The sequence below is a fragment of the Geotrypetes seraphini genome, chromosome 2 (assembly GCF_902459505.1).
Source record: "Geotrypetes seraphini chromosome 2, aGeoSer1.1, whole genome shotgun sequence".
NCBI lineage: Eukaryota > Metazoa > Chordata > Amphibia > Gymnophiona > Dermophiidae > Geotrypetes > Geotrypetes seraphini.
Genome location: NC_047085.1, coordinates 66875099 through 66902430, shown reverse-complemented (window position 1 = coordinate 66902430; position 27332 = coordinate 66875099). Strand labels below are relative to the sequence as shown.

Here is a 27332-nt window from a genome sequence, read left to right as displayed (position 1 = left end):
CCAACAATCAATCATTAACAATGCCCAATAAAACAGTTTCTATACTATGAAACTTCCTAAAACCAGACTGAACTTTAGAAAGTACTCTGTGTACAACGTTGTCAAGCAATTGTGTTAAAACTAACTTTTCTAAAACTACAGGTAAAAACAAGTTAGACAGCGGTCTAAAATTCCCAGGCAAACCAGTATCTAATGTAGTTTTTTTTCAAAATTGGCCACAGCACTGCAGTCTTACAAGCTTGCAGAACAATTTCCAATCTAAAAGATTCATTAATCAATAGCAGAACAGATTCAACTGTTACGTCTTTCACAGCAATTAGTAAAGCCGAAGGGAAAGGATCAAAAATTAAAGCCGAGAGATGTGAAAGAAACCACCAATTCCTTAAGATTATCCAAACAGCATAAAACAAGGGTAGCCAATTCTGGTCCTTGAGAGCCGGAGCCAGGTCAGGTTTTCAGGATCTCCACCATGAATATGTATGAGATGAAGTTGCATGCACTGCCTCCTTGAGATGCAAATCTATGTCATGCATATTTATTGTGGATATCTTGAAAACCTGACCTGGCTCTGGCTCTCGAGGACCGGAATTGCCTACCCCTGGCATAAAACAATGGACTCTCCTTTGCCTCAGGTCCAAAACACCCCTAATAAAACAAAAAAAACATACAAAAAAACCCCCAACAAACCCCCCCCCCAAAAAACACTTATATTGCGAGTCCTCCCAGGGACAGAAAACCCACCTCCTGTACCTGAATGTACGCCGCTTTGATAGTTTTCAGGTAGTACATAAGAAATTAAATAAATAGAGCATATGCTCTGTTTGACACTACTGTGGCTACCTTGCTAACTGTGTAAAGCAGTCACATGGCCATCAGAATCAGTGTCTCCTCAGAAAACACCGACTTCAGCACTATTTTTACCACAGTATAAAAGCACTAATATAGCCAAAACATATTCTAGCCATGTTAAATGCTGGTATGATGCAAAACAGGAAAGTTTTGTGTGTTTTTCATTACAATTTTTATTTACAAAAAGGAACCATAAGCTATTAGACCTAAAACAAGACATACTTTTTTTTTTTTTTTTTAAATCTTTATTCCTTTTTATTTCTCTCAACAAGTGTACAATATTATTACAATTAATTCACATAACTCACTTGATTCTTACACAATATTATTATACATGTTTTAATTCCCCCCACCCACCTCCCATCCCTTCCCATATCAATAAAATAATCTATCCAAACATATACATACTTAGACATTCCTCTTCCTTAATACAATTAATCATACTTTAACCTATCCCTCCCCCCACCCTTTCTTCCTCAAACTCTTTTTTCATTTTATTATATACATTAATGCACAACAAATATATCTCATCATAGTACATATATCCCCTAATATTTCATAACAACATATTTCCAATAATTTTACTCCCTTTCCTTTTCTATTCATACATATATACCATGTTTCTTATATCCATTAATCAGTTGAAATATACCGCTATTTAATTGGATTATCCTATCCCCCCCACCCACCCCCATTTCTACAAATTATCCCCTAAGGAAAAAGAATAAACCTTAATCATTATAATATTCAATTAATGGCCTCCACACCTCCTGAAACCTTTTAAAATGCCCCCTCTGTACTGCAAGAAATCTTTCCATCTTATACATATGGCATACTGAGTTCCAACAAAAACTACAATTCAGTCTAGAACAGTCTTTCCAATTAGTCGTTATTTGCTGAATTCCCACACCAGTAAGAATCATCAGTAATTTATTGTTTGCTGCAGATATTTGGCATTTAGCCCTCATGCACATTCCAAAAACCACTGTGTCATATGACAATGCCACATGACTCTCCATCATTAGGTTAACTTGATCCCAGATTGATATCCAAAATGCCTGAATACATGGACAATAAAATAAAAGATGGTCTAAAGTTCCAACTTCAATTTTACAATGCCAGCATCTATTAGACTTAGAGCAATCTAATTTTTGTAATCTAGTAGGGATCCAGAATGCTCTATGCAACAAAAAGAACCATGTTTGCCTAATAGATGCCGACATCGTACCTTTAATTCTCCAAGACCAAATACGTGGCCATTGAGATGCATTAATCTGATGCTTAATCTCAATGCTCCAAATATCTCTTAATCCATTTTTTGGTTTCTTATTCAAATAATTAGATATAATTTTATACCACTTTGCGGCCTGGTGTCCCAGAAAATCTGCCTGGAAACATAAGAATTCTAAGCTGTAATGATCATTTAAAGATTTCCATTCAGGGAACCCCACCTGAATAGCCTGCTTCAATTGCAACCACTTATAACTTTGTTTTTTATTCAGACCATATTTATGTTGCAATTGTGAAAAATCAAGCAGCTTACCATTATCAATTACTTCCGTTAAGGATCTTATACCTGCTTTAATCCAATCCTTCCAGACAACCTTAAACCCGCCTATTTGTACCTTGGAGTTTATCCAAATAGTCTGTTGTTTCGATTTTAAAATAGAATCAGTAGTTAATTTGTCTACAAATCTTAATGTTTTCCAAGTATCCATTAATACTCTATTGTCTTTACGTATTCTAGGCACTTTTATACCAAGCAGAAGATCAAGCCTAAGTGGAAAGATAAGTGATCTCTCCACCCGTAACCACTCTGGTAGTTGTTCCAAAAGCTCTGGGAGGACCCAATACATACCTTGGCGCATGATATAGGCCTGATGATACCTATAAAAATTGGGAAAATTTACCCCACCCTCCTCAATTGGTCTTTGCAAAGACACTAGAGCCACTCTTGCAATTTTACCCAGCCAAATAAATTTAACCAGAATACTATTTAATTTTTTATAGAAAGACCCCTGAAAAAACACTGGTATCATTCCCAATTGATAGCAAACTACAGGCAAAATCATCATTTTAACAGTTTGAACTCTTCCCCACCATGACAAATGTAAAGGATTCCATTGCTCACACAACTCTGTTACTTTTTGTAATAAAAATTTTTCATTTATTCTCATTGTCTCTTCGAGTGTTTTATTCAACCCAATACCTAAGTACTTTATTCCATCCTCTTTCCAAATAAAAGGGAAAGAATCAAGTATACCTTTTGTACAATGCACATTTAAAGGTAAAATCTCTGATTTAGTCCAATTTATTTTGTATCCTGAGAATTTTCCAAATGTATCTATTATCTCCAGTAGACATGGAATTGTTGTTTCCGGATTCCTCAAATGAAGCAAGATATCATCTGCATAAGCGGATACTTTATATTCCACTCCAGCACATGGAATACCCTGTATGTCCTTTGCCTGTCGAATAGCTAACAACAAGGGTTCAAGAACTATATCAAAGAGCAAAGGAGCTAATGGACAACCCTGTCTAACTCCCCTCTGCAATTTAAAAGCATCTGAAAAATTATTATGTATGTATAAACGAGCAGTTGGAGAGCTATACAGTGCTTGAATCATTTGTATAAATCCGGATCCAATACCAAACCACTCCATAGCTTGATACATGAAATTCCATTCTACACGATCAAAAGCCTTCTCAGCATCTAGTGATACCGAAAAAGCCGGATCATTAATTTGTTTTGTTAAATAATACATCTGAAATGCCAGTCTAGTATTATTAGAAGAGTGTCTTTGAGCAACAAATCCAGTTTGATTCATTCCTATTATATGCGGAAGAGCTTTAGCCAATCTTAATGCTAAAATCTTAGCTAATAATTTACCATCTACATTTATTAAAGATATAGGCCTGTAGTTTGAAACCAATGTTGGATCTTTATTTGGCTTTGGCAAAACAATAGTTAAAGATTCTGCCATAGTGCCTGATATACAACCTTTATTCAGTTGATCCTGATATAATTTTAATAAATAAGGTAAAAGGGAAATTTGAAATTCTCTATAAAACTCTACCGTAAATCCATCTCCACCTGGAGCGGTCCCAGCTCTAAGGGATCTCAATGCCGTTTGTAATTCTTTTAGTGATATAGGTTCATCTAAACTTCTTTTTATATGATCAGGAACCTTAGGACCTTCAACTGAACTCAAAAAATCCAACCCATCTTTCTCTTTATTTAAATAAGACTCAGAAGAATACAGCGACTTATAATACTTCAAAAACTGTTTTAATATACTTCCAATTTGAGAATGAGAATTCCCTAACTCATCTTTAATTATACCTATTTTCTCCTTCCTTTTTTTTTTTTTTTTAAATAATTTGCCAATAGTCTTCCAGCCCTATTTGCACTACCATAATACGTTTGCTGAGTAAAAATATCTTTCTTTACTAATCCAGAGGAAATCTCATTATATTCACATTTTTTTTAACAATATTTGAAATGTAGCTTGTTCCCATTTGTTAATCAATTTTAATTCTAAATTTTTTATTTCTTTTTCCAAACTTACAAATTGCTTCCTTAGTTGTTTCTTTTTATATGCAGAATATGATATAATTTGTCCTCTCATCGTTGCTTTGAAAGCATCCCATAAAATTTCAATCGACATTTCCTCTAAATCATTAAACAAAAAATATTCACTAATTTTGTTCTGAAATTCTGTGCAAAATTTAGAATCAGCAATCAATGTATTATCAAACCTCCATACAGGTTTGGAATTATCCTGATCTACTAAGTTAACTTCTATCCACGCACCACCATGATCAAATATTACTATTGGTTCTATGTCAGCTTTTACAATTTGCTGTACCATCTGATCTGAAACAAAAATATAATCAATTCTTGAAAACGATTGATGAACATGTGAACAAAATGTAAATTCCCGATCATTAAAATGAAGAATACGCCATATATCTTTTAAATTACATGATTGTATCAAATTATCTAATCCCATTGATTTCATAATTCTACTAGGCTTTTTATCCATTATTGGATCTATAACAGCATTGAAATCCCCTGCCACCACTAAATTAGTAGTAGCCAGTGGCAAAATTAATTGTTGTAGAGATTTAAAGAATTCACTTTGATTCGAATTAGGGGCATACACATTTAGTAACGCCATTGTATTATTGCCCATGCTCATGTCAACAAGTAACCACCTTCCTTGAGGATCTGCTTTAATTATGTTAAATGTTGCTGGACATTTTTTATTAATTAATATTGCTACTCCTGCTTTCTTTTTTATCGCTGGTGCATATAAACATTGCTTTATCCAATTATCTGACAACTTCATAGACTCTATTCCAGACAAATGTGTCTCCTGCAGAAAACAAATATCTATATTTTGTTGCTTAATATATGACAATACCTTTTTCCTTTTTATTGGATGATTGAGGCCATTTACGTTCAAAGAAAACATTTTAAAACCCATTATATAAATAAAATATAATATACAAATATATCCTTCTCAAACATATATTATAAACTTTTCCTTTTCCCTTAAACCAAAATACAAGCTTACCCTCCCTCCCCACCTTCTCTGTCCCTCCCAAATACCCATCACCCTCCCTCCCCACCCCCATCATAAATGAAGACTTCGAAACGCACATACTGACTGTGTAAAAGAAAAACTCCCCACAGGCAACATCATACTTAATCTACCCGCTTCCCTATAACTTCTTATTAACAATGAAAAGACAAAAAAAAAAAAATATATATATATATATATATATTTTTTTTTTCCTTCTTTAATTTTTTTTTCTTTCCTTTTTTGTATTTATTTTTATTTTTTTTTTAATTTCTTCCTCTTCTCCTTTTCCTCCTATCTTTTTTTTTTTCCATCTAACCCTTAGTATCTCATATAACATACAAGAAATAAAAACTTCAATCTTTTATATGTATTTCCCAAACCTTCCCCATTACTCTATAAAAAAATCTATTAATAACTTATAAATAAATTTCAAAGGCATTTTTATATCTTTTATTATATTTTTTTTCCTTTTCTCTTCTCCCTTTTTTTCCCCTCCTCACTTATATAAATAACCCTTTACATTTACCCTTCAACCCCTTTCAAAAATTAGGAATAATCATTTAACACATTAGTCATTTCCATTTTTCCAAGAATTAGACAGCATTTATATATCATCATTCATATTTCTCATTTGAAGACATCAAACCTATGATCTTCTCTCTTTTATATGGATCAGGAGTCCAGACTATTCCAATTCAGACGTTCTTCATTAAACTGTCTTTACCAATCTACATCCAGCAGATCACTCAGCAACTTTCTCAATTCCATTGACCACAAAGCTCAATCCAGAATGTTGTCATCTCCACAGGTAAATTTCCTCTAGCTCAGTCCATTATACTGACAATCCTCATGGTTGAATTTCCTCAAACTCAGTCCAAAATGCTGCCAATCCCCACAATTGAATTGCTGCGAACTCAGTCCAGAATGCTGCCAATCTCTTCAATTAAATTATCACCATCTCCAGCTATACCACTGCCAATCCCCACAGCTGCATTGCCTCAATCTCAGTCCAAAATGCTGCCATTCTCCACCTTTAAATTGTCACGAGCTCAGTCCAGAATGCTGCCAATCTCTTCAATTAAATTACCTCCATCTCAGACCATAACGCTGCCAATCTCCATAGTTGCATTACCTCAATCTCAGTCCAGAATGCTTCCCATCTTCACAGTTGGATTACCATAATCACAGTCCAGAATAATGCCATTCTTCTTAATTAAATTACTTCCATCTCAAACCATAACGCTGCCAGTCCCCATAGTTAAATTGCCTCATGCTCAGTCCAGAATGCTGTCAATCTTCACAATCAAATTGCCTCGAGCTCAGTCCAGAATGCTGCCATTCTCCACAGTTAAGTTTCCTCAAGCTCAGTCCAGAATGTTACCAATCCCCACAGTTAAATTGCCTCAAGCTCAGTCCAGAATGTTACCAATCCCCACAGTTAAATTGCCTCAAGCTCAGTCCAGAATGCTGCCAATCTTCACAATCAAATTGCCTCAAACTCAGTCCAGAATGCTGCCATTCTCCACAGTTAAGTTTCCTCAAGCTCAGTCCAGAATGTTACCACTCCCCATATTTAAATTACCTCGAGCTCAGTTCAGAATGTTGCCAATCCCCACAGTCAACTGTCTCAAGTAATGGAAAATGACAGTTTTATATTCAAAAACCATACCCCACTATGAATAAAGTCAAATAAACATAACCTATGCATCACACTATTAAAACATTAACAGACTTCTCATTAATATCTTCATTTTCATTTTAGGTATTCATCGGGCTTTCACATTTATCTATATATTCTTTTAACTTCCCTGCTTCTTCAAAACTGAAAGTTTTGTTGTTATGAGTCACCCACATTATAGCCGGGTATACTAATCCAAACCTGGCACCCATTGCTCTCAATTGTGGGCGTAATTCTAATAGCTGTTTTCTTTTATATGCAGCTTCCTTGGCAAAATCCGGGACTATAAATATCTTTGCATCCTGACATTTCATATTTTTATGTTCCTTTGCTAATTTCAGGATCTCTTCTACTTGCTGATATCTAAGTAGCTTACATATTAAAGGTCGCGGTCCCTTTTGGCTGCTTAATCTCTTTGCTGGAATTCTGTGCGCCCTTTCTATCTCCAAAGGAAACTTATTTTGAATTGGTAGAATCTTAGGTAGGAAATTTAACAGAAAAGTAATAGGATCACCCTTCTCAATCTCCTCTGGTAATCCAAGTACCCTCAAATTGTTCCTTCTTGCACGATTGGACAAATCCACAAAATCCCTTCTTAATGCTTCAATTTCTTTATGATCCTTTTTACACAGTACTTTTTCCTCCTCACATTTTTCCACCCGTTTTTCTAAACATTCCATTTTCAAATCCACTGCATTTAACCTTTGAGTTAAACTCACTATCTCTCCTTTCACCTCCTTTATGTCTTTTGAATTTTCCAAAACAATAACTTTTATCGTTTGTATTTCTCTCATAAGATCTCTGTTATCAATTTCATCTGCTGGCAACGGCACCATCTGCGGGGAAGTGGAGTCAATTTTTGATCTTTTAACAGACCCTGAACCAGCTCCAGCCACGGAAGATTTACTTTGTCTGCCCGACGCCATTCTTATACTTCTTTTCTCTCACTAATTTTGTCTTTCCTTTAAACTTTTACCGCTATTTTTTTAAATCAAGCTGCCTGTCACCATGGAGCTGTTTCCTCACACAGCCATCTTCGTTCGCCTCGAAGCCACGCCCCCAAAACAAGACATACTTGACAAGATATCAAGGCTGCAGAACTGGTGAGACTGAAATACTGGGAGATGTCCTTTCAACCAAAACCAAAGTCTTTATTCACTGAATAAAGACTTTAGCTTTGGTTGAAAGGACGTCTCCCTTGCCTTTCTGTTGTTTTGTCGACATCCTAAGGTGAGGTATTCTTCTTCTACCAGCTTGCAACTGAAATACTGGTCAGAGCAGATCAAAACTGCATTTAATAAAGAGGCACTGAACAAACTTAATCTGCACTAGATGTACATGTTTACATGTCTATCACCAAGACCACATAGCAGTATTGGACCCGACAGACATTTTTGTCAGCATAGCTATTGCTAGCATTCAACATTTTCAGTTGGCATAACCAATGTCAGCGAAGGCCTATGGGAAATTATATCAATCTGACTTTGGCATGTGAATGCAGATAGACCCTGAGTGTAGGCAGACTGTTTCATATGGCCCGAAAAGACGGTGTTAAATAGCCCTGATTGAATCATGATTAGCTTAAAGGTGTTAATGTGTTAATGTCTGATTAAGAGGGTGCTTAGGACAATGGGTCCAGGTGCACAGATAACTAAAGTTAATCAGAAACTATTGTCAGAGGCATACTGGAAATTACATTTGACCATAGCCTATTCTTCGGCTGTCTAGCACAAGTTTACTAAGGAGGGGGGAAATTTAACTTCTATTAAAGCTCAATAGATTCTGGTTTTTAGAATAAGTTTCCAAACTATAAAAGCCCCCTCGCAGCATCACCCCCCTCTCTTGGCTCTTGGCACTCTGGTCCTCTCTTGTTTCTCTTGAGCTCTCTCTTTCTCTGTCTATCCTTCTCTTTATCTATGGAACACGAAGCTTGGACCATCACCCATCCCCCTTTTCGCTTTCTCTGCCTTTCCCTGGAACTTCAGGCTTCTATGTCTCTCTTTTCCTCTGAACTCTGTAAGGCAGGGAAACTGCGTTGCTCTCTCATTAATTGTAATGCTTATAAATATTGCTTTTCTGTAAGCCTATTTCTATAATATATTCTTTATGCAATCACCTCTGGCTGTGCCTTTTTGATTCTACTTCCTGGTGAATCTTCATTGAGGGAACTGAACCTGGGACCTGGCGTTTGTAAGGGCGCCTCTCAAGTGACCCCACCAACCATACTAACAAACCTTACAATTTTCACCTTCGATTTTACTTGCAAACTAACATAACAAAAAGAAAATAAGAACTATCTTCCTTAGGTCAAAACAATAGTAACATAGTAAGAAAAAAATAACACCCCCCAATAAAGAATCACATGGTCAACTGAATCTGTTCCAACAAGGCAGCCAGAGCCACTGAATGGGAAATAAAATATACATACTTGTTCTTCATCTGTCCTTGCTATTTTTGGGTTACATATCATAGAAGTCTGCCTGGCTCTGACCTTATTCCTATTACTGGAGTTGCCATGAAAGCCCACTCCGGCCAAATCATATCTTTTTCAGGACAGACTATAGAAGTTGCCCAGTACCATAAGAACATAAGCTGTGCCTCTGCTGGGTCAGACCTGAGGTCCATCATGCCCAGCAGTCTGTTCATGCAGCGGCCCATCAGGTCCAGGCCTGTATACTAGCCTTCTATCTATACCCTTCTATCCCCTTTTCCTTCAGAAAATTGTCCAATCCCTTCTTGAACTCCAATACTGTACCCTGTCTTATCACTCCCTCTGGAAGCACGTTCTAGGTGTCCACCACCCATTGAGTAAAGAAGAACTTCCTAGCATTGGTCCTGAATCTGTCCCCTTTTAATTTTTCGGAATGCCCTCTCATTCTTGTAGCTGTCGAAAGTTTGAAGAATCTGTCCCTCTCCACTTTCTCTATGCCCTTCATGATTTTGTAAGTTTCTATTATATCCCCTCTAAGTCTCTGCTTCTCCAGCGAAAAAAGCCCCAGTCTCTCTAATCTTTCAGCGTATGAAAGGTTTTCCATACCTTTTATCAAACGCGTCGCTCTCTTCTGAACCCTCTCGAGTATCGCCATATCCTTCTTTAGGTACAGTGACCAATATTGGACGCAGTACTCCAAATGTGGGCGCACCATCGCCCGATACAACGGCAGGATAACTTCTTTTGTTCTGCTTGTAATACCCTTCTTGATTATTCCTAGCATTCTATTTGCTTTCTTAGCAGCCGCTGCGCATTGTGCCGATAGCTTCATTGTCATGTCCACTATTACCCCCAAGTCCCTTTCTTGGGTACTCTCACTCAATAACAGTCCTCCCATTGTGTAGCTGTACCTCGGGTTTCTTTTTCCTACGTGTAAGACTTTGCATTTCTCTACATTGAACTTCATCTGCCATCTCATCGCCTACTCCCCTAGTTTGTTTAGGTCCCTTTGTAAATCTTCGCAGTCCTCTTTAGTCCTAGCCCCATTGAACAGCTTGGTGTCATCTGCAAATTTTATTACTTCACTCTTCGTCCCCGTTTCTAGATCATTTATAAACACATTGAATAGCAGTGGTCCAAACATCGACCCCTGCAGAACACCACTCGTGACCTTCCTCCAGTCCGAGTAGTGGCCCTTCACTCCTATCCTCTGCTTTCTGCCCGCCAACCAATTCCTGATCCATCTGTGTACGTCTCCTTCCACTCCATGGTTCTTTAGTTTCCGAAGTAGGCGTTCATGGGGTATCTTGTCAAAGGCTTTTTGGAAGTCTAAGTATACAATGTCTATGGGGTCCCCTTTATCCATCCTTTTGTTAATTCCTTTGAAGAAGTGCAATAAGTTCGTCAGGCACGATCTTCCCTTGCAGAAGCCATGTTGGTTTGTTTTCATAAGTTTATGCCTCTCTAGATGCTCCTCAATGCTATCTTTTATCAGCGCTTCCGCCATTTTCCCCGGAACCGAGGTCAGACTTACCAGTCTGTAGTTCCCCGGGACACCTCTCAATCCCTTTTTAAAGATGGGCGTAACATTGGCTATCTTCCAATCCTCTGGGATCACACCTGTTTTCAGGGATAGATTACAAACCTGCTGTAGTAGCTCCACTATTTCCTCCTTTAGTTCTTTCTCTAGGGTGGATTCCGTCCGGGCCCGGCGATTTGTCAGATTTTAGTTTTTCTATCTGCCTGTGTACGTCCTCAAGGCTTACTTCCATGGATGTTAATTTCTCTGCTTGGTCTCCTTTGGATGTGTCTTCTTTTGTAAATACTTATGAAAAGAACATGTTTAGTCTTTCTGCCACTTTTTTCTCTTCCTTCATCACTCCCTTCCTATCTCAGTCATCCAGCGGTCCCACCTCCTCCATAGCCAGCTGCTTCCCTTTAACATATCTGAAGAACGGTTTGAAATTTCGTGCTTCCTTGGCTAGCCTCTCTTCATATTCTCTTTTTGCTTTTCTACCCACGAGGTGACATTCTTTTTGATACTTCCTGTGTTCATTCCAGTTCTCCTCGGTTTTGCCCTTTTTCCATTTCTTGAATGAATTCTTCTTATCCCCTATAGCTTTCTTCACTTCTTTAGTTATCCACGCCGGGTCTTTTGTTCGGCTCTTTTTGCACCCTTTTCTGCAAAAGAGCAGCAAAAGATGGGCCTTAAGAAGCTAGTCAAAATATATTGTTAGAACATGGACATAGCCACAGGGAGGAGGGGGGTGCAGAACCTTGGGAGGCCTGAGCCTCCCCTCAATTAATCTGAGTTTGGCTCCTCCGAAATTGATGCACTGTCTGTCTGTTTAGCTAGCAGGGGTCCCCAAGCATCACTAGCATAAACCCTTCTCCAGCAATACGTGGTTTTAGTAAAATTGAGCATACACAAGGGAGTCTGTGTACAGGAGACTGTAATCTTTTGTGTTTTTGTATCAACCATTTTGGGTCCTGGGTTCAGGCCTCAGAGACAGTGGGAAGCAAGATGATGAGAAGAGCCAGGTAGTACATAAAAAGTATGTTTTATAGGAAGTTATTAGAAATATAGAATAAAAATGAGATTTAGAGCTACTTCTATATGTGTATGTCTGTTCTGCTCTCATTCATTCTGGCAGGACATAGGCCCAGATTCACTAAAGACAGTGGAGTCAATCGCTGTTGGCTAATTCCTGGCTGATTTTAAAACAGTGATTAGAAACATAGAACATGACGGCAGAAAAGGGTTGTTGGCGCAACACATCTGCCCACTCAAAAGAACCCTCCCCTTAAAAGAACACTCCCCTCAGCAATTCCCCGAAGTGAACCCACATGTTTATCCCATCGTTTCTTGAAGTCGAGCACGTTGCTGGCCTCAACTACCTGACGTGGAAGGCCATTCCAACGACCAACCACCCTTTCAGTGAAGAAGTACTTCCATGAAATCTCCCACCCTTGAGTTTGAGCGGATGCCCTCTTGTTGCCGTGGGACCCGTAAGAAAAAAAGATATCTTCCTCCACCTCGATATGGCCTGTAAGATATTTGAACATCTCTATCAAGTATCCCTTCTCTTTGCGTTCTTTGAGAGAATATAGCTGTGGCCTGCTTAGTCGCTCTTCAAATGAGAGATCCTTGAGTCCTGAGACCATCTTGGTGGCCATTCGCTGGACCGATTCCATTCTCTTCATGTCTTTTTGATAATGTGGTCTCCAAAACTGAACACAATACTCCAGATGAGGTCTCACCATGGACATGTACAATGGCATTATGACTTCAGGCTTTCGGCTGACAAAACTTCTTCGGATGCAACCCAGCATTCATCTAGTCTTGGCCGAAACTTTCTCCACCTGAGTGGCCGTCTTCATATCTTCACTAATGATTACACCCAGATCCCGTTCTTCGACAGTTCTTGTTAAGGTTTCTCCGTTCAGGGTGTATGTTCTGCTGGTGTTACTGTTACCAAGGTGCATAACCTTACACTTTTTGGCATTAAAGCTCAGTTGCCAAGTTTAGACCATTGTTCCAGGAAAAGTAGGTCCTGCCTCATAGTGTCGGGCACGGTTGCACTGTCAACCACGTTGCATAGCTTAGCGTCATCGGCGAATAGTGTAATTTTACCTTGAAGTCCCTGAGGCAGGTCCCTTACAAAGATATTAAACAGTATCGGACCCAAGCCCTGTGGCACTCCACTGGTCACAGCCGATGTTTCTGAGGGGGTACCATTTGCCACCACCCTCTGAAGTCTACCACTGAGAAAGTCTTTAACCCATGCAGTCAAAGTTTCTCCTAATCCCATCGCTTTCATCTTGTTTAATAACCTACGGTGTGGGACACTATCAAAAGCCTTACTGAAGTCTAAATACATGATATCCAGATTGATTCACTATCTTCTTTGCATAGAGGTGCAAATCATTTGCATGCAAACTCCCGACTCAAACTGATTAAGCAGAGCCAAGACAATAGTGACAGGAAAAGCAGCCTCCTGTCACTGTTCACCTGTTTCTGCTTTAAAGTACTATATGGTCTAGTCCCTAAATACATAACTGACCTTTTTTCCTTCTCAGCCAACAGACATAAGAGAAGTTCACATTCGAACTTCGTTTCCCCTCCAGTTAAAGGATATAAACTCAAGACACCATCAACATCTTTTCTCACATCAGGCAGCATTATGGGGTAAGGACCTAGAACAATTGCTTACGCCTACTACTTATGAAGAATTCAGGAAACGCCTAAAAATATATCTGTTCCTGAAATATCTAGGCAGCTAACCCGAACAACTCTTTCCCCTCAATAACTGATCCCTTGAGCTGTTATCATTAGCTTCCACCCTGTTAAGTTCAATCTATTTGTACCTTCTTTTAATCTTTGTAAACCGCAGTTCAATCTATTTGTATCTTCTTTTAACCTTTGTAAACCGCATAGAACTTCACGGTCCTGCGGTATATAAACTGTTATTATTATTATAGTCAGGGCTTCTACCGTCTTTTTTTTTTTTTTAATTTAAATCGGGCAGATATTTTGCATGTTTTACACGTGCAAAATAGCCCGATTTTAAAGAAAAATTTAAAAAGCCCCCACTCTCTCCTGACAAGTGCCCCTTCCCCCCTCTCTCCCTGAATCCCCCCAAAAATATGCCCTCCCCCACTGATGCCCAACGCTGCTTCAAAATTATGGCAGGAGGGTTCCCACTCCCTCCTGCCATCAGTCCCACTCCTGACTTCCCTCCAAAACAAATGGCAGGAGGGATGCCGACTCCCTCCTGTCACCCACTGGACGCCCCCTCCCCGTATCCCTCCCCACCCCCCTCCCCATACCTGTAACAGAGCAAGAGGGGTGCTCAGTTCTCCTGTTCTAATGCCTCCAGCAACGTGTCTGAGGCCTTAGACCCTGCCCCAGTGCATCATATGATGCACAGAGAGGGGCCTAAGTCCCTGATTGGCTCAGGCGTCGGGCTCCTCCCTTGAGGGGCCTGAGGTGCCTGAGCCAATCAGGGACTTCCTTAGGGAGCAGCCTAAGGGAGTCCCTGATTGGCTATTGCTTTTCTGTTTAATGAATCGAGGGCTCCTTACTTATGCATGCCATTTCCCCTAAGTATAAATAAAAAGATTAAAAGTACATTATAACTACGTGATAATATGAAAATCAGTAATGTATATTATATTGTTTAAATAAGTGGGTTTTAAGATCTTTTTGAAACTGATAGTAAGTAAGAAATGGAGAAACGAGACGATTCAAAAATGAATTCATTAATCCTGCTTGGAATGCTAAGGTCCTATCCAAACATTTTTTGTAACAACATGCATTTGCTGAAGGAAAATAAAACCAACCAGATCTACGAATATTTTTCTTAGAAATAAAAAAATTAAAATAAGAAACAAGGTAAGCCGGCACTAAGCCAAATAAAACTTTAAAACAAATGCATCCAAATTTAAATAGCACTCTAGCCTCAAACAGTAGCCAATGAAGCTTTTGATAATATATACTGATATGATTGTGTTTTTTCAGATTAAAAAACCAAATAGCTGTATTTTGTATGATTTTTAGTCGGCTAGTAGTTATTTTATACAATCCCAGATAAATAACATTACAATAATCCAATTTTGAAAGGATTGAAGATTGTACCAGGATTTTAAATGTTATAAAATCAAAATATTTCCTAATAGTACACAGTTTCCAGAGGACAATAAAACCAGAGAAACATGGCAAGAATAATGTTAGGGAAGTGCAACTAGGGCAACTGCCCCCTGGTTAGAGAGAGAGCCCTAAGCCAGCTGGAAGCTAAAGCAGCACAGCCTGGACTTTGCGGTCCCCAGTTATGTCTAATACCAGCTCTAAGAGGATACATATTTCAAATCTGAAATATTCTAATCGCAAAATATAAAATACATTTATTTTTTTTCTTTTTGTTGTCTGGTAATTTTATTCTTCAAATCACATTGGTCTCAGGCTTTGGTTTTAGGTTCCTTCTGTCTTCATCGTGGCATGGCTAGCTCCTGAAGGTAAAATAGGTGTAAGAGGAGCTGGAGAGAAGATGCCGAGTCTGACACGGGCACAATTTTTTTTTTACCACAGGAGTAAAACTTTTCACCGCTCCCACAAGCGGTAAAAGGTCTTATCCCCATTCCCGCAGGGCAGTGAAAGGTCTTGTTCCCATTCCTGGAATAAACCAGTTGCAAATGTCTCCATTCCTGCAGATTTATTGCGGTGACCCGTGGTTTACCGCGGTAAACGTTCCCGTGTCATTCTCTAGTTGAAATAGCAGGATATTCCCCAGCAGTATGCAAAAGGTTTGTTGTTAATCTTAAAGTACTGGCTTGGACGTAGGCTTCAAAGGGTGGTGGTGAACGGCACCCCCTCCGAAATGACGGAGGTGATCAGTGGAGTGCCACAAGGCTCAGTCTTGGGCCCAATCCTATTCAACATCTTTATAAGGGACTTGGCAGAAGGGCTGCGAGGTAAAATAACATTATTCGCCAATGACGCCAAACTAAGTAATGTAGTGGGCAAATGCACAACGGACGAAGATTCAATGCCCGACAACATGATGCACGACCTACTCCTACTGGAGCGATGGTCTAGGACATGGCAACTCAACTTCAATGCCAAAAAATGCAAAGTTATGCACCTGGGCAGCCAAAATCCATGCAAGTCTTATACCCTTAATGGCGAGATCCTAGCAAAAACGGTAGCAGAACGAGACTTGGGGGTAATCGTCAGTGAGGACATGAAGTCTGCCAATCAAGTGGAGCAGGCTTCGTCCAAGGCAAGACAAATCATGGGCTGCATACGAAGGGGTTTCGTCAGTCGTAAGGCGGAAGTCATTATGCCATTGTATAGAACCATGGTGAGGCCCCACCTGGAATACTGTGTGCAATTCTGGAGGCCGCATTATCGCAAGGATGTGCTGAGACTGGAGTCGGTGCAGAGAATGGCCACCCGGATGGTCTTGGGACTCAAGGATCTTCCATACAAAGAACGGCTTGACAAATTACAGCTATACTCGCTCGAGGAGCGCAGAGAGAGGGGAGACATGATCGAGACGTTCAAGTATCTTACGGGCCGCATCGAGGCGGAGGAAGATATGTTCTTTTTCAAGGGTCCCACGACAACAAGAGGGCATCCGTGGAAAATCAGGCGTGGGAAACTACGAGGTGACACCAGGAAATTCTTTTTCACTGAAAGAGTGGTTGATCGCTGGAATAGTCTTCCACTACAGGTGATTGAGGCCAGCAGCGTGCCTGATTTTAAGGCCAAATGGGATCGGCACATGGGATCTATTCACAGGGCAAAGGTAGGGGAGGGACATTAGGGTGGGCAGACTAGATGGGCCGTGGCCCTTATCTGCCGTCTATTTCTATGTTTCTATGTTTATTTAGTGGCATTATATGGTCTTTTGTTATGACTGAATGGGCAGGAGTCTTCCAGTCTAACTGCACTAAACCTCTCAGGGTCAGATTTGTTTAATACCCCAGAATCCTTTGCTTGCAATCTAAGTTTCCAAGTTTATTAAAATTTGATATACTGCTTATAATAGCTGTCTAAGTGGTGTACAATATAAAAAGTTTAAAAATTTAGGGATAGAACAAGGACATAAGACATAACACGACATACTGGAACAAATGGAGAGGAGGGCTGAACTACAATTGAAACAGGACAGAAGAACAGAAATGGATGGCACATTAGGAAGGGGTAGCTATGCCCTTCCTTTGTTGGAATCGGGAGGAGTAGGGATTACAAAAGTCGTAAGCATCTTTAAATAAGAAAGTTTTTAAGTTGGTTTTAAATTTATCAAGGCTTAGGGATTAGGGATTTGACTCATATTTACACTTTAAAATTCGTATCAACAATTTTGACGTGCTTTAAAGACACATCTTTTTATAGAATCTTTTGGAAGTTAGATTCTGGTTGTTTATTCATTTGTATTGCTAATCTCTGTGAACCGCATAGAACTTAACGGTATTTGCGGTATATGAGTTTTTATGTTATGTTCCTGTAAATATAGTGGAAACGAGTTCCAAAGAGTGCGGGTGTTAACTGAGAATATTCGTTTCCGAGTGGTATTATAGAAAATATGTCTTAAAGAAGGGACGTGAAGAAGAAACTGGTGACTGGAACGAAGTGCTCTTGAAGAGCAGTAGGGGATGAGTAGTCTATCGATGAATCCTGGGGTATGCACACAGTAATGTAATGCTGACAAGAGACCCCCCCACCAATCCAGGTATGTGGGGTGGAGGAAAATTCTGTGCCCCCCTCCTCCCACCTGAGATCTGTCTCCGTCACTGAAGAAATAAAACAGATCAAAAAAAGAAAAATAAGCCTATTACCTTTTAAAGTGGACTAACATCACAATATTTTTATTGTAAAACTGACATATGTCAGTAAGCCTGAAGTCATTATGCCATTGTATAGATCCATGGTGAGACCACACCTGGAGTACTGGGTGCAATTTTGGAGGCCGCATTACCGAAAAGATGTGCTGAGACTAGAGTCGGTGCAGAGAATGGCAACCCGGATGATCGCTGGTCTCAAGGATCTCCCTTACGAGGAAAGGCTGGATAAGTTACAGCTCTACTCACTCGAGGAACGCAGAGAGAGGGGAGACATGATCGAGACTTTCAAGTATCTCACGGGTCGCATCGAAGTGGAAGAAGATATCTTCCTTCTCAAGGGTCCCACGGCAACCAGGGGGCACCCGTGGAAAATCAGGGGAGGGAAACTGCACAGTGACACCAGGAAATTCTTTTTCACTGAGAGAGTGGTTGACCGCTGGAATAATCTTCCACTTCAGGTCACTGAGGCCAGCAGCGTGCCTGATTTTAAGGCCAAATGGGATAGATACGTGGGATCTATTCACTGAGTTAGGTGGGGAAGGGTCATTGCGGTGGGCAGACTGGATGGGCCGTGGCCCTTATCTGCCGTCTATTTCTATGTTTCTATGTATTGATTGCAACTATTGATGTCTTGCAGTCAGTAAGCAGTTTTGAAGTTGCCTGAATTTAACCAGAGCCCAATATCTTCTGGCTCCCATCTTTATCCTGTTATCTCGCTCCTTTTTTGTTTTTAAGATCAAAGAGGATCTGAGGAGCAAGTACAGTATTACTTTATTCCAACATTTAACAAAGCCAATACATTTTGGAGTGGAGCAGTAGCCTAATGATCAGTGCAGTGACCTGAGAACCAGGGGAACTGAGTTTGATTCTCACTGCAGCTCCTATATTTCTAAGCAAGTCACTTAACCCTCCATTGCCCCTGGCACAAATTAATGTCTTGTGTTTAATATGTAAATCACTTTGATTCCAACCATCTCCTTTCTTATCTAAATCAATGCTTTTATACTATTGTAATTAAAATTTTCCTCCTTTGCAGTTATGTACCACAACCAGAGATTTCCCGACAATTTGGTTGTTCTTGACGCTACATAATGTGGAAAGCCACTGGACTGCAGTTGAATGGTCTCGCTTGCTCAGGCCTTATCCCTTCTACTGACGCCTGGGAGGACCTGACTTGTCCACTTTTCGCTCTGGCCCACTCGGACATGGCACACCATCAGTGCAGTTTCCAGGGATTCCCAAGTCCCATCAGCTGAAGACATCCTCCGCCTGCTGAACCTCTAGACGCTTTTCGGAAAGAAATTAAGACTGCATTGTTTGATAGATTTATTTCCTAAATAGAAGTCATATTAAATTTAATAATTTTATACTGACTATCCTTGAGAAATGTTGTACTTTTACTATTTGTATTTTGTAAATCGCCGATTGTCCAGTTTTCTTCAGTGTAAACCGCCTAGAAGTCGTATGATTGTGGTGGTATAAAAGATTGTCAGATCACTGTGGCAGTCACTGGCAGCACTCCCATCTGCCAAAACACGAAAGCTCATCATGCACTAGAACTCATGCAGATGCCAGAGTTGGTAAGCAGAAGTGCTGGTGCTGACTTCTGCAATGTTCTAACAGCCTACAGGTTTGACGGGCTGAGGACTTAAGGGATCCCCATCAGCTATATTATTACATTAGTGATTTCTATTCTGCCATTACCTTGCGGTTCAAGGCAGATTACATAAGAATTGTCATGATAATAAGAAATACATAAGGATTAGTTTGAACATTTTCTAATTTGCTAAGGAGTAGATAGTATTGCAGGTGAAGCTTGGGACAGATCTGGTTGTGTTACATAGGATTCATGTATTTTTTAAAAGGTTTTTTTTGTCGGGGAAGGGAGGAGGCAGAAAGGAAATGTGTTGTGTCCACCCATTAATTTGCTTTTGTATATGACATTGTTTCTAATATAGGAATAATCTGGAAAAGGTTCAGTGCTTACCAGAAAAATTTCCATTAATGGAATCCTGAACGATAAACAAGCTGAAATAACCCATTAGTTGTCTGGGTATTTCCAGTTTGTAGGATAAAACCTGAAGCAAAAACACAACAAGGTGAGAGCATAAATTAGGGTCTTTACAGTGATGATGTACCTGCAGTTGAAATGGCTTTGAATAACTATTCTACAATTAGGGTTTTATAGCCTTTTATATTCCACTGATCTCTGTCAATGGTTCTAAGCAGATTACAAACAAGACTAGATAATCTATAAATTCCTAGACACACACACATATATATGAGACTTACTAATAGCAAACAATATTTTCAGTAGAGTTTTGATAAACTTCTTTTGTAATAGATAAGAATATTTTCTCACTAGGTAGAGTCAGTGTGTGTGTGTGTGGCGGGGGGGGGGGGGGGGGGGGGGGATGGTTGTAGGAAAAAGTACCAGTAAACATATAGGGCCAACCTTAAGGGTGGGGTCACTAACTATGGCTCTGTCTCTACAGTAGACACAGCCATTTTATCAGCCATGGGGCATATAAAAGGGCATAACTGAAAATAGTACACCAGTCTCTATCAATAACAGAACTAAAATAAAACCATTTGGCCTGAATAAGGAAGCACTAACTTTATAAATTTAAAAAACTTTGTAAACTTAAAAAAAAAAAAAATAAATTTATCCATTCACTACATTACAAATTAACTACAAATAAAACAAAAATGGAAAATATACAATTTTTCAATTACCTTTCAGGAGGACCAAAACTTCCTTTCTCAGGATAAGATGGAATTCTATCCTGACCTGAAGAAGGCAGTTGTGGTCTCTGAAAGTTAATCAAAAGGTATTAAAATTAGTCCAATAGAGAAATATCACAATTTGTATTTTCTTAAATATTTTTTTTAAACACAGCTACACTACTTTATCTTAAACTAAACTAAAAAATTTTTCTTACCTTTGTCTGGCCACATACTTCTTTTTTCAATTGTGTTGGTCCCAGCAGTTAACATAGCTGGGTTTAAAAAAGGTTTGGACAAGTTCCTGAAGTACGAGTATGAAGTATAGTATGAGGCTAACCTACCTCCAACACTCTTTCAGCAGTGTTTGATGTTTCAACATCAATTGTAATAGTTCTTCCATCTGGCAGAAAAATATTCAGGACTGCTTTTTCTGACGGGATCCTAAATGTTTCCTGTAAAAAGCAAATATGACCAAGTTACAATGTGGTACCTCTAGCACAGGGGTGTCCAATGTCGGTCCTCGAGGGCCGCAATCCAGTCGGGTTTTCAGGATTTCCCCAATGAATATGCATTGAAAGCAGTGCATGCACATAGATCTCATACATATTCATTGGGGAAATCCTGAAAACCCGACTGGATTGCGGCCCTCGAGGACCGACATTGGACACCCCTGCTCTAGCAGATAGCATCAATGTGACTACCCTGAAAAATGCCTCTTTCTTAGAGCCAGTGGTGTTGGATTTTTCAGGGAGTCACTAATATTTATGTGAGTGGATAGAAAGGAGTAGTGGGTGGAGTTAGAAGTAGAGAGTGACACTGTACCCATTACAGTGGGAATTCCAGTTACCACAGGAATTCCCATGATAACGGGGAAACATTGCCTGGGATTACTGCAGCAACGGTTGACCATTCCATGGTAGTGCCACAGGAACGAGAATTGCTGCCACGGTAATACCGCAGCAATAGGGACGCAGGGCACCCTCCTCAAATACCTTATAATTTCCCCAGTGGTCTAGTGGCTTCTTCAGGAGCAGGAAAGAGCCCTGCTACTGCTAGAGCCATTGCTGCTGCCAGTCCAAAAATGGCTGCCAAGATTTCATGGGGCAGCCTCACGAGGCTAGATTGTTATGAAATGTTTGAACATGATGACAGCCAACTCTGAAGAAACTATTTACAATTCGTTTAATCAAGTTAAACAGAATTCCAGTTATACCTTGGCCTCTGCATGCTTCTTGCAAACCAGTAGGGGAGTTACTGAGTGTGGTGGCCAAGACCCAGGATTTTCAGCTCTTTCAGTTTACCGGAGTTATTCAGCCCTGGCCTACACCCACACTCGAGAGACTGTGACATTGTGAACATTAAGATCTGCAGGAAATATCTTTTTATAAGCCCTGGTTGCCGGCCCCCAACCCGATGAGTTGGCTGGAGCCTGCAAGGTGGCCGCATGGGGGTGGAGCCAAGGCTATGTCAAGATGGATATGCCCATTTTCTTTCTTTCCCTACATTTTTAAGATCACAAGGCACAGTGAGTTTTCAGCGCCTACCCTGCTTTATTCCTCTCAGAGGCCTATCCAGAAAGCTAGTGCAAATAAAGGTCCAAAGAAGGAAAAGGAGAAACATTTAGCTGTATCTAGGCAATAAGCTGTGAAGGGGGAGGGAGGAGAGAGAACTGAAGTAATGGGTTTATATACTGAGATCTTATTGCACAAGAAGAATGGAATGAAGTTAATAAAATTAGAGAGGTAGGCAAGAAGCTCTGAATGTGCTACCTTGTGTATTAGCAATAAAATCTTAAAATCAGATTCTATTATACATTGGTAACTAATGAAGGATTTTTAATATGAAAGAAATATGGTGGAAGCTGCTGGCTCCTGCAAGAAACCATGCAGTGGTATTTTGAATTATTTGGAGACAATAAGAGGTAGATGGGTTTAGACCATTATACAATTTAATATTAGGGCAAAAGCAAGAGTCTTGAGATCTCACGACAAAGAGAATCTTAAAACTGCTCTTATCAGGGGTTCCATGGTTAAGAGGAGATCTAATTTGAAGCCAGGGATTGTTATACACTCCTAGAGAGAAACTAATTGGCTTCTTATGGTAGGTGCTAAGCAAGGGAATGGGAGGCATTGAGTGATCCACATAACTTTAGATTTCAAAAGATTTAATTTCAGTCCATTTTGGGACAGCCGATTGGCTATTGTTTCAAGGCAAGAGGTTAAATATGTGAGATCTGAAGAAAAATGAAGTGGTCCCAGAGGAATGGGAGAAGGGAAGATGTGGCTCCTCTCTACAAAAGCAGAAGAAAAGAAGAGATTGGGAACTACAGGCTGGTAAGTCCAACTTCTTGGGGGGAAGTAAATTAATGGAAATGTTTTTAAAACAGAGAATAGTGAAGTTTCTAGAATCCAGTGGATTGCAGGACCCAAGGCAGCCTGGTTTCACTAGAGCAGCTTCTCATAAAAATTTTTTCAGTTGCGGCATACTAAACTCAGAGTCACATTTAGAGGGCCTTTGAGCATGTCAGGATTCTTCATTTGGGCTTTTAGACTGATGAATGATAAAAGGAACCACACTGACAAGCAGATTATGTACTGTATAAATGTCTGCATTTGTTGGTCGTTGAGGTCCTTTTCTCAATAAAAAGATTTTTTTGAATTGAGTGATTGTATGAAATTTGTAAACGCTGAATTTTATATCTTGTACTCATAGTGTCAGAATATTCCATATGATCTGTGTGTTAATCTATACTATCTGAAGAAAAGGTTTCCAAAAAGACGTGTGGAAAGAGCCTGTGGTGGGGAGTCACCAAAGAAAGAAGACAAGAAGCTCATTTAGCAGGAATAAATTCATATGGAGAAGATATGAAGCTGAGAGAGAACAGAAAGTCCACATGCAAAGAAAAAAAAACAAAAACAAAACACCCACAAGAAAGAAGAAGTTGGACCATAGGAAGTAAAAGGAAGCCTGCAAAGCACCAAGTACAACTACTTCTAGCCTAATTGTCAGTGCAGTGGACTGAGATCCTGGAAAACTAAGTTCAATTCCCGCTGCAGCTCCATGTGACCTTGGACAAGTCATTTATCTCTCCATTGCCCCAAGTACAAAACAGATTGTGAGCCCACTAGGGACAGAAAAAGTACCTGCATATAATGTGTACAGTGTTGGGGGGTCAAGTGGTGCCATGAAGGGAAGCAGACGCTGAAACGAGGTGCTCCTTGCTTCCCCTGATAAATTGGAAATTTATCCTTCCAGGCCTTTGGTGGTCTTTCTACACTGCTAAAGCGGACGCCAACAACTTCTGTATGGGCTGGACAGTTTGTATGGTGCAATCAGCATCCCATGGCATCTAAGGGGCCACGAAAGGAGCAAGAGAGCACGAGGTCCCTGGAGCATATAATGGAGGCGCCATCCATACCGCCTGGCCCTTCAATCAGCTTGGCCTGGACAGCCAAAATAACGATGGAAGTTACCGCAGCGGTGGAAGTTGCCTTAGATAAAAAAATTACAAGCGCTTTATGATCGAGCTAAGGGAGCCCACGAATGGTTGGACAGCATGGACCTTGAGGTAGATCACTTGCAACAGCGCATCAGTGATCTTGAGGATAAACAACATTCACTGGAGGGCACGACGCAAATACTACAGCCATAGGCGTTGGAACGGGGAGGGGAGGGGGGACCACAGGGGCCGTAGCCTCCCCCAAAATTGCCCGGCATTAGGGGGGGAGCAAGCAGGGTAGCTGCCCTATGTCCTGCCGTAGCCTGCGTGACTTCACCCATGCTCCGGGGCTCTAACGCTGCGCTTTCCGGCTTTCCAACTCTTCTCTGACGAAACCGGAAATTATGTCATGAGGGGGGAGGGAGGAGAAGCGAAGCCGGCAAGCATAGCGTTAGAGCCCCGGAGCATGGGTGAAGTCACTTGCTGGCTACAGCGGCATCAGCAGGAGATAGGGCAGGGAGGGAGGCTTCAACTCGCTGCTTCTGCTTACTTCGGGCCTTCCTCGCTGCCAGGTCCTGCCTTTGCAGAAACAAAGTAGGCGAGAACCGGCAGCAAGTAAGGCCCGAGGCAAGCAGGAGCAGCGAGTTGTGAAAGCTGTGCTGCCAACGGATGTGTGAGACCGTGGGGAGAATGCTGCAGCAGCAGCCTTTTGGGGAGAGAGGGAGAAGGAAGACAAATGCTGCCACAGCACCCAATTGGGGAGAGGGAGGGAAAGAGGGAGAAGGAAGACCAAGGAAGAGAAATGCTGCTACTGCGCCCAATTGGGAAGAGAGAGGGGAAGGAAGAGAAATGCTGCCACAGCACCCAATTGGAGAGAGAGAGGGAAAGAGGGAGAAGGAAGAGAAATGCTGCCGCAGCACCCAATTGGGGAGAGAAAAGGAAAGAGGGAGAAGAAAAACCAGGGAAGGGGAGGGAGAGAAATTCTGCTGTTGCACCCAATTGGGGGGAAAGAGGGAGAAGGAAGACCAGGAAAGGGAGAGGAGAGGAACGAGAGATGCCAAGTCCATGGGAGGGAGGGAAAGGAAAGGAGATACCAGACCATGGGGGGGATGGGAGGGATGGAGACAGATGCCAGACCAGGGGAAGGAGGTAAGGAAAGGAGGGAGAGAAAGGAAGGAGAGGAGAGAGATGCCAGGGCATGGGGGAGGTAAGGAAATAGAGATTCCAGACCATGGGGTGGAGTGGGAAAGAAGGAAGGAAAGGAGAAGCGAGAGATGCCAGAGCATAAGGGACGGAGTGGAGACAGAAAAATGGAGAGGGGGGGGGTGAAGCTGAAATGAATCATGTACAAAGGAGAGAAGGGGCAAAGGATATACAGTTTATTGAAGGGACATAGACAGAGGGAAGATGCCGTATGGAAGAGAGAGAGGGCGGACACTGGATGGAAAGGGCAGAGAGGGCGGATAGTGAATGGAAGGGGAAGAGGGAGGGTGGAAGGGACAAAGAGAAATGGCAGATGTTGAATGGAAGGGAGAGAGGACAAGTCTTTTTTATTCATTTTGTTTACATCACAGAGCCAGTGTAGGGTTGGAGAGGTTGTAACCCTATACTTCTAAGACTAAGGGGTCCTTTTATTAAGGTTGCGCATTTAGCGTGCGCTAAATCGGTTAGCATACCTTAATAAAAGGACTCCTAAGTATCTTAATAAAAAATTTGGCCCGCAACTTAACCTATGTTTTAAATTTCGGCCCCTTATGTGATTGAGTTTGACACCCCTGATTTAGAGACATGGTGGGGCAAATGGTCCAAATAGCCCAGCATTCCATCTCCATGGTGGCTAATCTAGGTCACAAGTACCTGGCAAAAACCCAAACAGTAGGAAAACTCCTTGCTACCAATCCAGGACAAGCAGCGATTTCCCCCATGTCTGTCTCAATAGACTATGGACTTTTCCTCCAGGAACTTGTCCAAACCTTTTTTAAACCTAGGTTATAGAATTGCCCTTTATTTTTCACATACCAAGTGTTATGCCAACAAACACAGTAAACTTCAAAAGGCATTTCTTGGGCAATTAAAGTTTTCTTTTCTTGCAAGTTTAAGCCAGGCAGACAGGTACATCTGAGAGTCAACAGATATAAGAGCCACAGCAAGGAATTGCTGCCCAATTGGGAAGCAGTGAAAGTCCAAAATAAAAAAAAGAGAGTGCATTTACCACTGACACATTCACACACAGGTTCCAGGGTTCCCAAGCACCAAGCAGCAGTGCTGAGCAGCAGCACCAAAGTGCGCTCCTGCTCGGTACTGCTCAGCTGGAACTCACAGCAGCAACTGACCAGGTTAGCAGTGGGGCAGGAACTTGGAAAGCTCGTTCCTGCCCGCTGCTACACCTATGGACCACCAGGGATTCCAACGGCAAAGGAGGTACGATAGACAGAGCAGGGAGGGGTGACAGGGTGCAGAGCCCGGCGGAGGCCTGCAATAAGTCTGGGAGGGGGAAGGGAGGAGGGTGGCCTGAATATAATCCAGGACCCCCATTTTTGGCCCAAAAATCCTGGTTTATAGTCGAGTATAAACGGTAATCCTCCATTCAACCACAACATTCATTATTCATTATCCTATAGTGGTGTCATTGTGCAAACTCCACAAACGTCTCAAGTCATTTATCACCTCAGCAGGTTTAAAGGGAATGGTGCACCTTAGTTTAAACTACACACAGCAGCAGTAGCCAACAACAACAACAAAACCCCCCAACATACCAGTTGTAATTTCTTTAGGAACCTGCCAAAGACCTCACTGTTCGAAATATGTGGATGAACACCAACTGAAAACACAGAAAGGCATAAATGTTAAAAGGTAGTATATGGAAAGGGGGGAAAAAATGGAGGGAAAGGCTCACGTGACAATAATATGAAATACAGTACAGGGTGCCCACAAAAACACTCCTTGATTTTAAATGGTTACAAAATCAAAAACTTATTGGAATATGTTTATAAATAAGATGACAGCAAATACAAGTCCCAAAAAGTAGGGTTAGCAAGATCTTGCATAATTGCTTGCACTTTCGCCCTTATAAGCTGCAATTGGTGCAGAAGTTACAACCTTCAGACAATGCAACGCAACAAAATGACCAGGTGTTCCCCAAGTGGCCCCCCCGAGATCATCGGACATTACTGTTTGTGACTTTTTCCTTTGGGGGGGATGTAAATCCACTACCCGCAACTATGGATGATCTATAGGAACCCATCACTGAAACTATAAACGCGATCACGCCGG

At 40.9% G+C, this 27332-nt stretch overlaps 1 protein-coding gene across 3 annotated transcripts in view; it reads right to left on the bottom strand.

The window, feature by feature from the left end:
• The window catches only part of SNX31 (sorting nexin 31), a 103803-nt gene that overhangs the window by 51121 nt on the left and 25350 nt on the right, over positions 1-27332 (bottom strand). For all 3 annotated transcript variants that reach the window (XM_033934388.1, XM_033934389.1, XM_033934387.1), the window contains 3 exons: positions 26816-26880; positions 20962-21072; positions 19881-19971 (listed from right to left, as the gene is read on the bottom strand). In XM_033934388.1, the coding sequence (XP_033790279.1) occupies positions 19881-19971; positions 20962-21072; positions 26816-26880 (267 nt within the window). The remainder of the gene's footprint in view (positions 1-19880; positions 19972-20961; positions 21073-26815; positions 26881-27332) is intronic.